The 11,144-nt window shown below is 43.8% G+C and overlaps 2 protein-coding genes across 3 annotated transcripts; both read left to right on the top strand.

The window, feature by feature from the left end:
* Positions 1-135: 135 nt before the first annotated feature.
* Positions 136-5,085, top strand: LOC109529507 (kelch-like protein 10). The gene is made up of 5 exons (XM_019892910.1): positions 136-1,504; positions 1,963-2,446; positions 3,177-3,788; positions 3,866-4,015; positions 4,535-5,085. Exons 1-5 carry the CDS (start codon positions 1,245-1,247, stop codon positions 4,895-4,897), a joined length of 1,869 nt encoding a protein of 622 aa, XP_019748469.1. The 5' UTR covers positions 136-1,244; the 3' UTR covers positions 4,898-5,085.
* On the top strand, positions 3,902-10,472 carry LOC109529508 (kelch-like protein 10). Of its 2 annotated transcripts, none has more exons than XM_019892912.1 (5): positions 3,902-4,015; positions 7,037-7,520; positions 8,388-8,999; positions 9,077-9,226; positions 9,921-10,472. In XM_019892912.1, exons 1-5 carry the CDS (start codon positions 4,005-4,007, stop codon positions 10,275-10,277), a joined length of 1,614 nt encoding a protein of 537 aa, XP_019748471.1. In that variant the 5' UTR covers positions 3,902-4,004; the 3' UTR covers positions 10,278-10,472. The 2 variants fall into 2 exon arrangements, with proteins under 2 accessions (XP_019748471.1, XP_019748470.1); XM_019892911.1 differs by lacking the exon at positions 3,902-4,015 and adding an exon at positions 6,281-6,455.
* Positions 10,473-11,144: the final 672 nt, after the last annotated feature.

Raw genomic sequence — 11,144 nt, 5'->3', positions numbered from 1 at the left:
CCACAGTTTTCATGCAGCTCATACCATATTATTTTGTTGTATTATTTCCACCACACCTTAAATGCCGGTCCCTGAAAATATTGTCTGACATAAACCGGTCCGTGGGGCAAAAAAGGTTGGGGGCCCCTGCCCTAGACAACCAACTGAAGTGAAAAAAAATTATTGAGCAATGAAGGTGGAATCTCTTAAATGTAACCACAATTCACCAACAAATCAATTTACAATCTTTTCACAATTGTTGCTTGAGTTCATGAACTATACTACTTGACAGCCAGGCACCGTAAATGGCATCGGCTCTGTACATTGCATTGTCAGGCATCTGTTTTTTTTTCCCCCTTTCTGTACATTTTTGCCAAACCTTTTAGTTTTGGCACCCTAAGAAAGTGATATTACTAGGCTGTTACTGGCGGCGTTAGAAGCTAGTCTTTACGTGTACTTAGGATGTTTTGTTATATTTTCATATTTCCATTTTATAGTCTTTTTTTTCTTTGAATAAAAATACAAAACTACTTCAAAAATGTACTGTGGTGTTGTAAAAATGTTGAAGCCACTGTAAGATTATGCACAGTTTGAGCATTTCAGTGATTCTCTCACATAACCCGCTTTGTTACAGTTGCAGCGGTTGCAAAAGCGCCTTATCAACAAAGATGAGTTGAGTTTCACTCGGGAAGACGTCAGACATATCATTGCTGCTTTTGAACTGCGAAAAATGAGCAACCAAGGACGGAAGCCTCAATAGTGAGGTCCACAGAAAACCTACCCACACAGATCAGACCTATTTTTTGACCTCCATCTCCCTAACCCTATGCCCTCAGATCAAGCTGTTGCACCCCAAAGGCAAAAGCAACCTCAGTAATGTTGTTAATGCAGTTCAGTTAAGCGTAGTTTGGTGAGGAGTGCAGTGACTTCTTGATTAGAGAAACCAACAAACCCCAACACGGAACACAGGAGGTCAGCCTCTACGGGTCCAGAGTCAGCAATTCGTTTGCAACGCACCGACAAAGAAGGGACTGTCCTTGAGGACAACACTGTTTAAGTTGAAATGTCTCTCACTACCAAGAGTCAGTTGCCGTGGTTTAACTTTGGCGGTCTTCTTTGGCTTGAATTTGTTACAAATTTGTTGTTTGCAGTTTTGGGCATGAAACAATTGTGGACCAGTGATGTTTTCCTTAATTCTGACATGGGGGCGCTTTGATGATGCGTCAAGGAGCTTTTGACACAGGACATCATTGGGATGTAATGGCATGACCCAATCTTGCGGCACGCCACCCAGTTCCCTTGCTGCATGTCATTTGTGCCGCGACCCGGCAGGACTCCAAAGTGTCACGAAATGGTCAAAATTCAAGATGAATTGCGTGGAAGGTAGACTTACAAGCAAGTGCGTAGAATGTGTGTACGATGAACTGCGACAGACCCGAGGTCTCAGCGACGCACTTATTATAGTCGACCATGTGGAGTTTCACGTCCATAAGATCATCATGTGCAACTGCAGCCCGTATTTTGGGTGAGTGCATCCCTCACAAATGTAAAACCTGGTCTGAGTTGAACATTTGCTGAGCATTTGTCAATGTCTTCATTTTGAGATTAACACTGCATGTTAACACGCTGGTTCTCAAACTGGGGTAAGAGGACAAAGCAAGTAAAACAATTTTTTCCAAATCAACTTTTGACCAATTAAAAGCTCTGAGATGCCCCACAAATCTGACAATGTACATGTTTTACATTTTTATTTTTTCACAACATTCCCCCCTCGACCCCCAAAAGTTTGTATCGCAGCATTACAACTTTTAAAATCCTTTAGGGGTAGATCTGACAATTACGGGTGTTAGCATTATAAGGGAGTGCTTGGAAAAAAAGTTTCTCAACCACCCCCCCCCCCTCCAAATTTAAGAACGCTGGTCATCGCTCATTAGTACGTTTTAAGAAATGTTGAAATCTTTTGTCTGTGTCCCCAATGCTCAGAGCCCTCTTTCTACGTTGGTCCACTCCAGACCAGAAGGTCTATGCCATCCAAGGTCTTGCAGCTCACTTAATGCAGCTCTTCATTGATTTCGCGTACACCGGTTGTGTGTTGGTGACAGAGGACAATGTCAAGGACTTGTTGATAGCCGCTGACAAATTCAACGTCATAGGCATTGTCGAAATCTGCTGCGCGTTTCTAACAGAACAGCTCTGCCCGGAGAACTGCATCGGCATCTGGCAGTTCACGAGGAACTGCCACACCCCTCAGCTGCAGAGCAATGCCTACAATTATATTTTATACCATTTTGAGGAGGTTGCTACCTCGGATGAGCTGCGGCAACTCTCCATGCAGGATTTGAGTGACATGCTCGACAGAGACGACCTGATAGTGAAAAAGGAGAATATCGTTTATGAGGCCATCCTACACTGGATTGCACAAGAGCCTTGGGAGCGGGGCAGAAACATGCCGGTGCTCCTAGCCAAGGTAAACTGCAGTTACATTAACCACAGCAAAAACAAACTACAATCATCAGGGTTCAAGTGACATGGTAGTCAAGACTATCCAAAACTAACAACTAACTGAGCCCCCATATAGAGTAGGCAGTCAACATTCCAGTTGACAGCTTACTACTCAACAATCAGTCCTCCAGTGCACTCGCCGAACAACTGATCATGAGCCCGCCAATGACTTACTAGACAACTCTGCGGAAAAATTGATTGTAATCCCCGTTGACATCTTTATGCCGGACAATCTGGAAACCACTTTTGACAACTTCACGGGACAATTACTCACACTGACTTTGAAAACATCTTGCCATGGCAAATAACACTTTACGCGTAACAGAAATTCATTCCAACTTCCTCAAACAATTATTCTGCCAAACAACCCATTGTCCCCTTGATAACTTTACTGATTAGTTGATTGCACCCAAACACCCTGGTGGTAACGTTATGCCAAACAATGGATCCCTCCAACATCATCATCAACAATTGGTCCCCACCCATGTCAAAAATTTAACAACACCCGATTGCACCCCGATTGATAACTGCACCAATGGAGGAGCCCTTCCTTGTCAAATTTGCCAAAGAACTGATCATGCACACTCGAACAAATTCTTCCTATTCTCAATACTTAAGTTGACAAAACCCTGACAATGGTCATCTGTATAAATAAGACTTGTGTGACAACCCCAAAAATCTTCTTGCAACTCTAGGTCCGTCTTGCACTGACCAGTCAGGAGTACATTACCATCAACGTGCTGACAAACCAGCTGGTGCAGAACAGCCGTGAATGCCAGGAGATGGTCTCCTTTGCGTCACGCGTCATTAGTCACATGGCGAGAAACTCTGTGTCTGCATACTGCAACTTGGTGGCCCGTCCTCGCCTGCCTTCCGCTATCCTGCTGGCCATTGGTGGCTGGAGCGGTCCAAGTGCCACCGAGTGCATCGAGGTGTATGATGTCCACGCCAACTGTTGGGACTATCTGTTTGACAATATGGACCAACCCCGAGCGTACTGTGGCGCCACCTTTCTCAATGACGCCATCTATTGTCTGGGTGGCTTTGACGGCACGGAACACTACAATACTGTCAGCCGCTTTGACCTGAAGACGCGCACCTGGCAGGAAGTGGCGCCTATGCACTCTCGCCGGTGCTATGTGAGCGTCACGGTGCTAAATGGCTGCATCTTTGCATTAGGGGGCTATGACGGACATGTAAGACTGAGAACTGCGGAGTACTACACGCCAGAAACCAACCAGTGGACTCTTATTACCAGTATGCACGAACAGAGGAGCGATGCCAGCTGCACCACTCTCAATGACAAGGTGAGTGGAAACTGAATTTGGCTGTCTGTCATCCACGCCTATTCGAATTCACCACCCGTCACACCATGTGACTCCAGATTTACATTTGCGGCGGCTTTAATGGAAACGAGCCCCTGCAAACGGCTGAATATTACAGCCCAGAGACCAACGAGTGGACAGTGATGGCCCCAATGAGCAGCCGTCGCAGTGGCGTCGGGGTCATTGGGTTTGCTGACCATGTTTATGCAGTAAGTACAGTGTACGACAATCTGAAATTTGTACAAAATTTGGTGTCCCAAAATTGACCGAACATTGTGTCATCCAAAATGTGTGACCAAAATGTCCAAATTTTTCAAGACCTTTGTACACAAATCTTTGTCAGCCAAATTTTGGCCACACATTTTAGGATATTAATCTTGGATATACATTTCGACTACATTTACATCAGTTTGGGGTAAATGTAACATTTGACACACATTTTCAGAGTTTTGCACTTATGTTTGGACAGTATTTTGAAGTAAAAAAAAATCTTAGGTCTCAAATTTTTGGACATGCATTTTTGAATAAATACACACAAATTTCAATTAAATATGGACATAAGATGTATTTGGTCACAAATATTTGGACACAAATTGGGACATTTTTACATAACTAGAAGAGGTCTGCAAGAATAAAAGCGAATATATTTTTAACCGATTTAACTCTGTATACTGAACAAATTTGAGGTTATTTCAGTGGTGAAAAGATTAATTAAGCTGCTTCTAAAGGTTGGCGGTTACGATGGTGAAGTCCGTCTGACCAGTGCCGAGGCCTACAACCCTCAAACTAACAACTGGATCGTGTTGCCCCCCATGCAATGCCCCCGAAGCAACTTTGGCATTGAAGTAGTGGAGGATTGTCTCATTGTTGCTGGGGGTTACAACGGCGTCTCCACCACCAGCCATGTGGAGTACTATGACCTCACCACTGGTCTGTGGTCTCCGGCCAGCGACATGCGGATTTCCCGTAGCGGTCTCACTTGTTGTGTGATGACCGGACTCTACAACATGACGCAATGTGCTATCATTCGAAACGATCTACCATTGCTCTTCCTGGAAGAAGATATGGCAGAAATGGATGATGATATCTAAATTTGAAGTATCAACTGCCCTCAGAACCCGACTGAAAACGTCAACGCAACCAAGAGGGAAAAATGAATAAAAGATGAAAAAAGTCATTACAACAAAATATGCTGAGTCATACTTTATTATATTTACACTGATATGTGAACATTTGAGAGAATTATCTTATTTAGGGATCAATAAAATGTTTATTTGGAGATACATTTTGTGCTTTTGTAAAAGACTGATATAGAACTGATCTACAATCTACTGATCTACTGTATTTTCCCCCATTACTTAGCTGAGGGATTCAAGTCAAAAGTGTTTGCACAACATCACATCACGACCACAACCATCAATGGAGGTTTTGCATACCAAAAGAATGTAACCATTTGTGGTGGTTCTGCATGCTTCCAACTTAGAGCTTAAACATTTGGGTTTTCCACATCAACTCTGGCTGGTGCTGCCCTAACCAAGCCTCGTTGCTTAAACCGATGAGGCCTCGGATGAGAGGCAAAATATCTTCGTTCTAATTTGTGTTAAACCAAATCTCTTTTTTTACTGCATCTATCTGGCATACAGAGGAAGTGACTGGTATTTCAGCTGTCTCTGCCATTGAGGATGACAAGGAGGAAGAAATTGTGGTGGGATTTTGGCCGCCATTAAGGGGTCTGGGTCGGGGCGCCATTTAAGCCACCACTGCTCGTCAGCAATTTCCACAATGGTGGCTCAGAAAATGTCTCATTACATGTCCAATTCCAGGCACTCTCCTTGATCACATCTTAGGTTGCTCATTCACTGCTATTCATGGCTCTCGATACCAAATATGCAAACGGAAAAGGTTGGCAGTGAATGGGTGGCAAGGCAAATTATGATATTCTTAACTTACTTTTTGGTGGGACGACTATTATCTTTGTAAGACTGATACAGAACAAGGTATACATGGGATTAGAAATTTAATATTTACAGATGTTTAATATTTACGGAGGTTTTAAAGTTTTGGAGTCTAGTTTCCACACCGTTTGGCTTGAAATATCTTATTCCAACACCAGATTTAGAGACCCTGTCTTTTCTTGTCTACACTTAAGGTAGCAACTCTGGCAAACCAAATTCTTCACAACTCACTTTTTGGTGTGTCTAATGTCTTTGGTGTGAGACTGAATATTGGATATGGTTATTATGGTGTTACAAATATTGTATCATTGGGCTTTTTATAGTTGAAGCCAGTGATGCTTGCTTTAAATGAAAAGCACAGAGGCCTTGATGATGTGGACGATGTCACCGCAGATGGCCAACATGGCTTTTGACACAGAATGCCACCATGATGTAAATGCAGAAGTCTCCCCCTACCTACAGCATTCTACGGTTTACTATGCGACTTCCGCTGAGGCTTCGGCAGAAGTCGAAAGCGTTGAAGACATGGCAACAAATTCAAGATGAGTTACGATGGACAGTTGTTATACAAGTCTGGCTCCGTGTACAACCAACTACGCCTAACGAGAGAACTGAGTGACGCCGTCATTACGGTCGATCAAGTCGAGTTTCACATCCATAAGATCATCCTGTGCAACTGCAGCCCATACTTTGGGTGAGTTGCTCTCATCTCACGTTATTATTGACCAGAGGTAGGGGATTTGCATCACATGACTTGCCTAGGGTCAGACTGAAGTCACCAATAATAATGATTGCTTGGCTGAAACTTGACAAGCCTTGCCAGTTTGGAAATCTGCACTTGTGTAGTGCATGCAAATCTGGCTACCCATCAGTATGCTATGACGCAGAGTTCAGGTGGCACCTCATGGAGGAAGCATTATGGAGAGAGATCTGAAGATTATCACACTTGTTTTCAATAAGTGACAGTAAAGAACCAGACAATAGTGGTTTGAGAACCCTTAAAATTGTACTCAATTCCAAATGTGTAAGTACAGACAACTATAATATAGCCTACTGCCGCGGCCAATGTGTAAATAAACAAGCTGTGACTGAGAGATCATAGTACTTAAATTGACTTTCTTTACCCAAGAAATGACTCGACGTGACTTGCTTTAAGTTTATTTGGGACTCGACTTAATCGCTTCGAGTTTTGCCTTTGTAACTTCAGACTTAACTTATGACTTGAGCATATGTGACTTGCTCCCACCAAAATATCCTGTTCTCTGTCCTTTTCAGAGCCCTCTTTCTACGTTGGTCCTCCCCAGACCAGAGGGTCTACACTGTACATGGTCTGACGGCTCCCTTTATGCAGCTATTCATTGACTTCGCATACACCAGGTCCGTGTCTGTGACAGAGGAGAACGTACAGGACTTGTTGATTGCGGCCGATAAGTTCAACGTCATTGGCATCGTTCGATCCTGCTGCACATTTCTAAAAGAACGGCTCTGCCCGGAGAACTGCATCGGGATCTGGCAGTTCACAAAGAACTGCCACACTCCAGAGCTAGAGGACAATGCCCACCAGTACATCCTGTACCATTTTGAGGAGGTTGCGATGTCGGATGAGTTGTGGCAACTCCCCATGCAAGACTTCTGTGACATCCTCGACCGGGATGACCTGATTGTGAAAAAGGAAAACACGGTTTACGAGGCCATACTCCAGTGGATAGCACATGCCCCCCGAGAACGAGAAGAAAATGTGGCTGTGCTCCTCGCAAAAGTAAGTCAACCCCTTTGACATCATGTTGGGAGTGTGGTGTGGTTGCAATCTGCAAAACATTTTGTTTGTAATGGTATGAGGCCTGTCAATGAAAAATAACCTGATGTCCTTATAAGGACTGTAAGTACATGAGGGTCGGTCTTGGACATAAGGCCAGTCCGAAGGCCTCAAGATCTCATCTCAATCACATTTTTATTTGGTCTTGTGGACTAAGACATAAGGGACCAAAAGACCTAGTCAACACTAAAATGTCAGATACAGCAAGGCGTTACCTATGAACTGGATACATTTACAGCTGTAATTGAAAATCATCAAAACCACCCCAAAATTAGTTGTCTGTGTTTGTAGATCTGTATGAGTCTAAACCTGGATTGGTTCTCAACGTGATCTCAACTTACATTTGGTCTTAGTCTCATCTCAAACTCAATACCTTCTTGATCTTGAGTGAGTCTCACTGGTTTGGTCTCAGCTTGGCCTCAACCCCATGAAAATCTGGGTCTTGTCATTGTCTCTACCTGCTTTGTTTTTAGTCAACACGTTCTCAACTCCTCAATGTCTTAGTCTTCATTTTGTCTCAACCTGCTATATTATCTTGGTTTCATTCAATTTCAACCACAAGTTTTGGGCTGGACTCACCCTGCTCTGGTCTTAGTTTGTACTTGTGTCAATCAGCTACGATTTTAGTCTTGGTTTAATGTTAACCCCTGAAAATCTTGGTCTCATTTCGGTTTCAATCCCTCTGTGCTGGGCTCAACTGAACGAGAATCAAACCTACAACTTGGTTCCCGAACTGTCAAAAACACTAACAAAAATGGTACCTAATTCCTCAATGAATGATATATACTAGTGTCTTCTTATGACTTGTAGGTCCGTCTGGCTCTGACCAGTCAGGAGTTCATCACCATCAACGTGCTGACCAATCAGCTGGTGCAGAGTAGCAACGAATGCCTGGAGATGGTGGCTTTCGCAATCAAAATTATACGTCACATGACCGCCAACTCCGTGTCTGGATTTTGCAACCTAGTTGCCCGTCCTCGCCTGCCTTCCACCATCCTGATGGCCATCGGTGGTCGCAATGGCCGAAACTCAGCACATCGTATCGAGGCTTACGACGTGCACACCAACTGCTGGGGTTACCTGGTAGATGACATGGATCAACCCCGTTCGTACTGCGGGGCCGTCTTTCTGAATGACTCCATCTATTGCCTCGGGGGCTTCGATGGGGCGGAACACTACAACACTGTCAGCCGCTTTGACCTCAACACGCGCACCTGGCGAGAAGTGGCCCCCATGCACTTCCGCCGATGCTATGTAAGCGTCACAGTGCTAAATGGGTGCATCTATGCGATCGGAGGCCATGACGGACGTGTGAGACTAAAGTCAGCGGAGTACTACAGGCCAGAGACAAATCAGTGGACTCTTATCGCCAGCATGCATGAATTGAGGAGCGATGCGAGCTGCACCACCTTAAATGACAAGGTAACTGAGCTCAGGAAGGTGCATTTGTGTTTTGCTGACCTTGCTTTAATCGGCTAGTCACCTTCATGTGGTTCCAGGTGTACATTTGTGGCGGTTTTAATGGAAATGAGTTCTTGCAAACAGCAGAATATTATAGCCCAGAGACTGATGAGTGGACAGTGATGCCCCCCATGAGCAGCCGTCGCAGCGGCACCGGAGTCATTGGCTATGCTGACCATCTTTATGCAGTAAGTAGCATATCATAATACAGTAAACCAGGGTTGTCCAACACCTGTCCTCGAGGGCCTCCATCCAGAATGTTTGAGATGTCTCCCACTTGATTCAGATGATCAGCTCATCAGCAAGCTCTGAGAAGTCTGATAAGGATCATGATCATTTGAATCAGATGTGTTGGAGGTGGGAGACATCCACAACATGCTGTGTAGAGGCCCTCGAGGACAGGAATAGGACAACCCTACAGTAAACTCTGCTGTGAATAGCAAAAGGACCCACATCCTTAGAAAAATACAGAATTGCCTACATTAATAGTTCAACGTTAACTCTGGCACCAATTACCACCCCACAAAGTTTTAATATAATTTCAAAGTCATCTTACATTCCACTTAAAATTAAATGGTTTACAATTTGATTTCTAAAAAAGAACATACGCATGCCATAAAAACTAACGGTACCAGTTTTAAACCTAGCTACTCCCTGACATGTAAAGATTTTTGAACAGTTCTAAATGTATGACTGAAACATACTTATTTGACACCAATTATTACTTTCTAATTAGCCAGGGTTTTTGCACCAACTGTGGCAACTTAGTGCGTTACAGAGGTGTACAAATGGTTCGGGTTCACCATGTTGTAACTCTACAAAACACCCGATGAGTGGCTTTGCTGTTAAAAAATGTCTCCTCTCTTAATTGTGCTTTTGAAGGTTGGAGGTTATGATGGTGACATCCGTCTAGCCAGTGCCGAGGCCTACAACCCCCTTACTAACAACTGGATCGTCCTGCCCCCCATGGAATCCCCCAGAAGCAACTTCGGCATAGAAGTTGTTGAGGATCGCCTCATTGTTGCCGGGGGTTACAACGGCGTCTCCCCAACCAAGCTGGTGGAGTTCTACGACCTCACCACCGGTCTATGGTCTCCAGCCAGTGACATGGGGGTCTCTCGAAGCGGGTTGACTTGCTGTGTGATGTCTGGACTTCGCAACATAGCCCAATATGCTATGCTCCGTAACGATCTACCTTTGCTAAGCTTGGAAGATGAAATGCTGACTATTGAGGACTAAGCCAGACTCAGGAGCATTATGCTGAAAAGTGAAAGAAACTGTAAAACTGCTTCAGTACAAGAGAGAAACTACAAGACATAAACAACCTTGAAACTTGTGTTGAACCATATTTTTATTCCGTTTTTTTAAATATGGACACTAATGAATTGACGCAAAATGCCTTCCAGGGAGTCAATAAATTACTGTGTTACCATGTGTTACGAGTGTCCCAAATTTAGAGGTTTTTTTTCTGTCACAAGCAAGCTTCGTTTACACCTCCGCTCAAATGAACTTTGAAAAAAAGTAAAGCTACAGCCACTGATGCACTTTCAACCATTGAACAAATGGGACAAACAGCCGGAAATGTGATGTCGCTCTGACCCTCCCCTTAATGAAGCTACATATCTGTGTGACCTTTGGCTTAATTTCACATTATAAAATCCAATTATTTATGAATGTTCTCTTATATTCGTATGACCACATTTTGTGATGTTTTTTCCCTTTATTAAAATGGAAGTGATTGATGACATTTCAATTCATTTCAAAGGAAGAACCCAGAATTTCGTTGTCCATTGTTCAAAAGCAAGAATAATTCAAATAAGGCTACTCTGGGGGAAGAAACCTGATCCACATCTCCTTTCAACCCAGGCAACACCTTTTGAAAACCTGTATCCCTTCATCATCATCTGTTTTTGTATACTTTTCCTCTATGTATTCCCAGCATCAATTTGTGTAGGAGTTTCTATTACAAGCAATGCAATGTCCAGAATCAAGGTCAGCAGGTCTTCTGTTGCTGTGCAAAACATAGCAAGCAGTGTCCAGCTTCCCCTTTTGGTGTCACCCTGACAGAGGTCAAACTTTGTCAGCTGGTATGCGTCTGCAGTTTCA

The sequence above is a fragment of the Hippocampus comes genome, unplaced genomic scaffold, assembly GCF_001891065.2.
Source record: "Hippocampus comes isolate QL1 unplaced genomic scaffold, H_comes_QL1_v1.1 scaffold255, whole genome shotgun sequence".
Lineage (NCBI taxonomy): Eukaryota > Metazoa > Chordata > Actinopteri > Syngnathiformes > Syngnathidae > Hippocampus > Hippocampus comes.
Note: the sequence above shows the minus strand (reverse complement) of the source record. Positions and strands in the feature narration are given on the sequence as shown.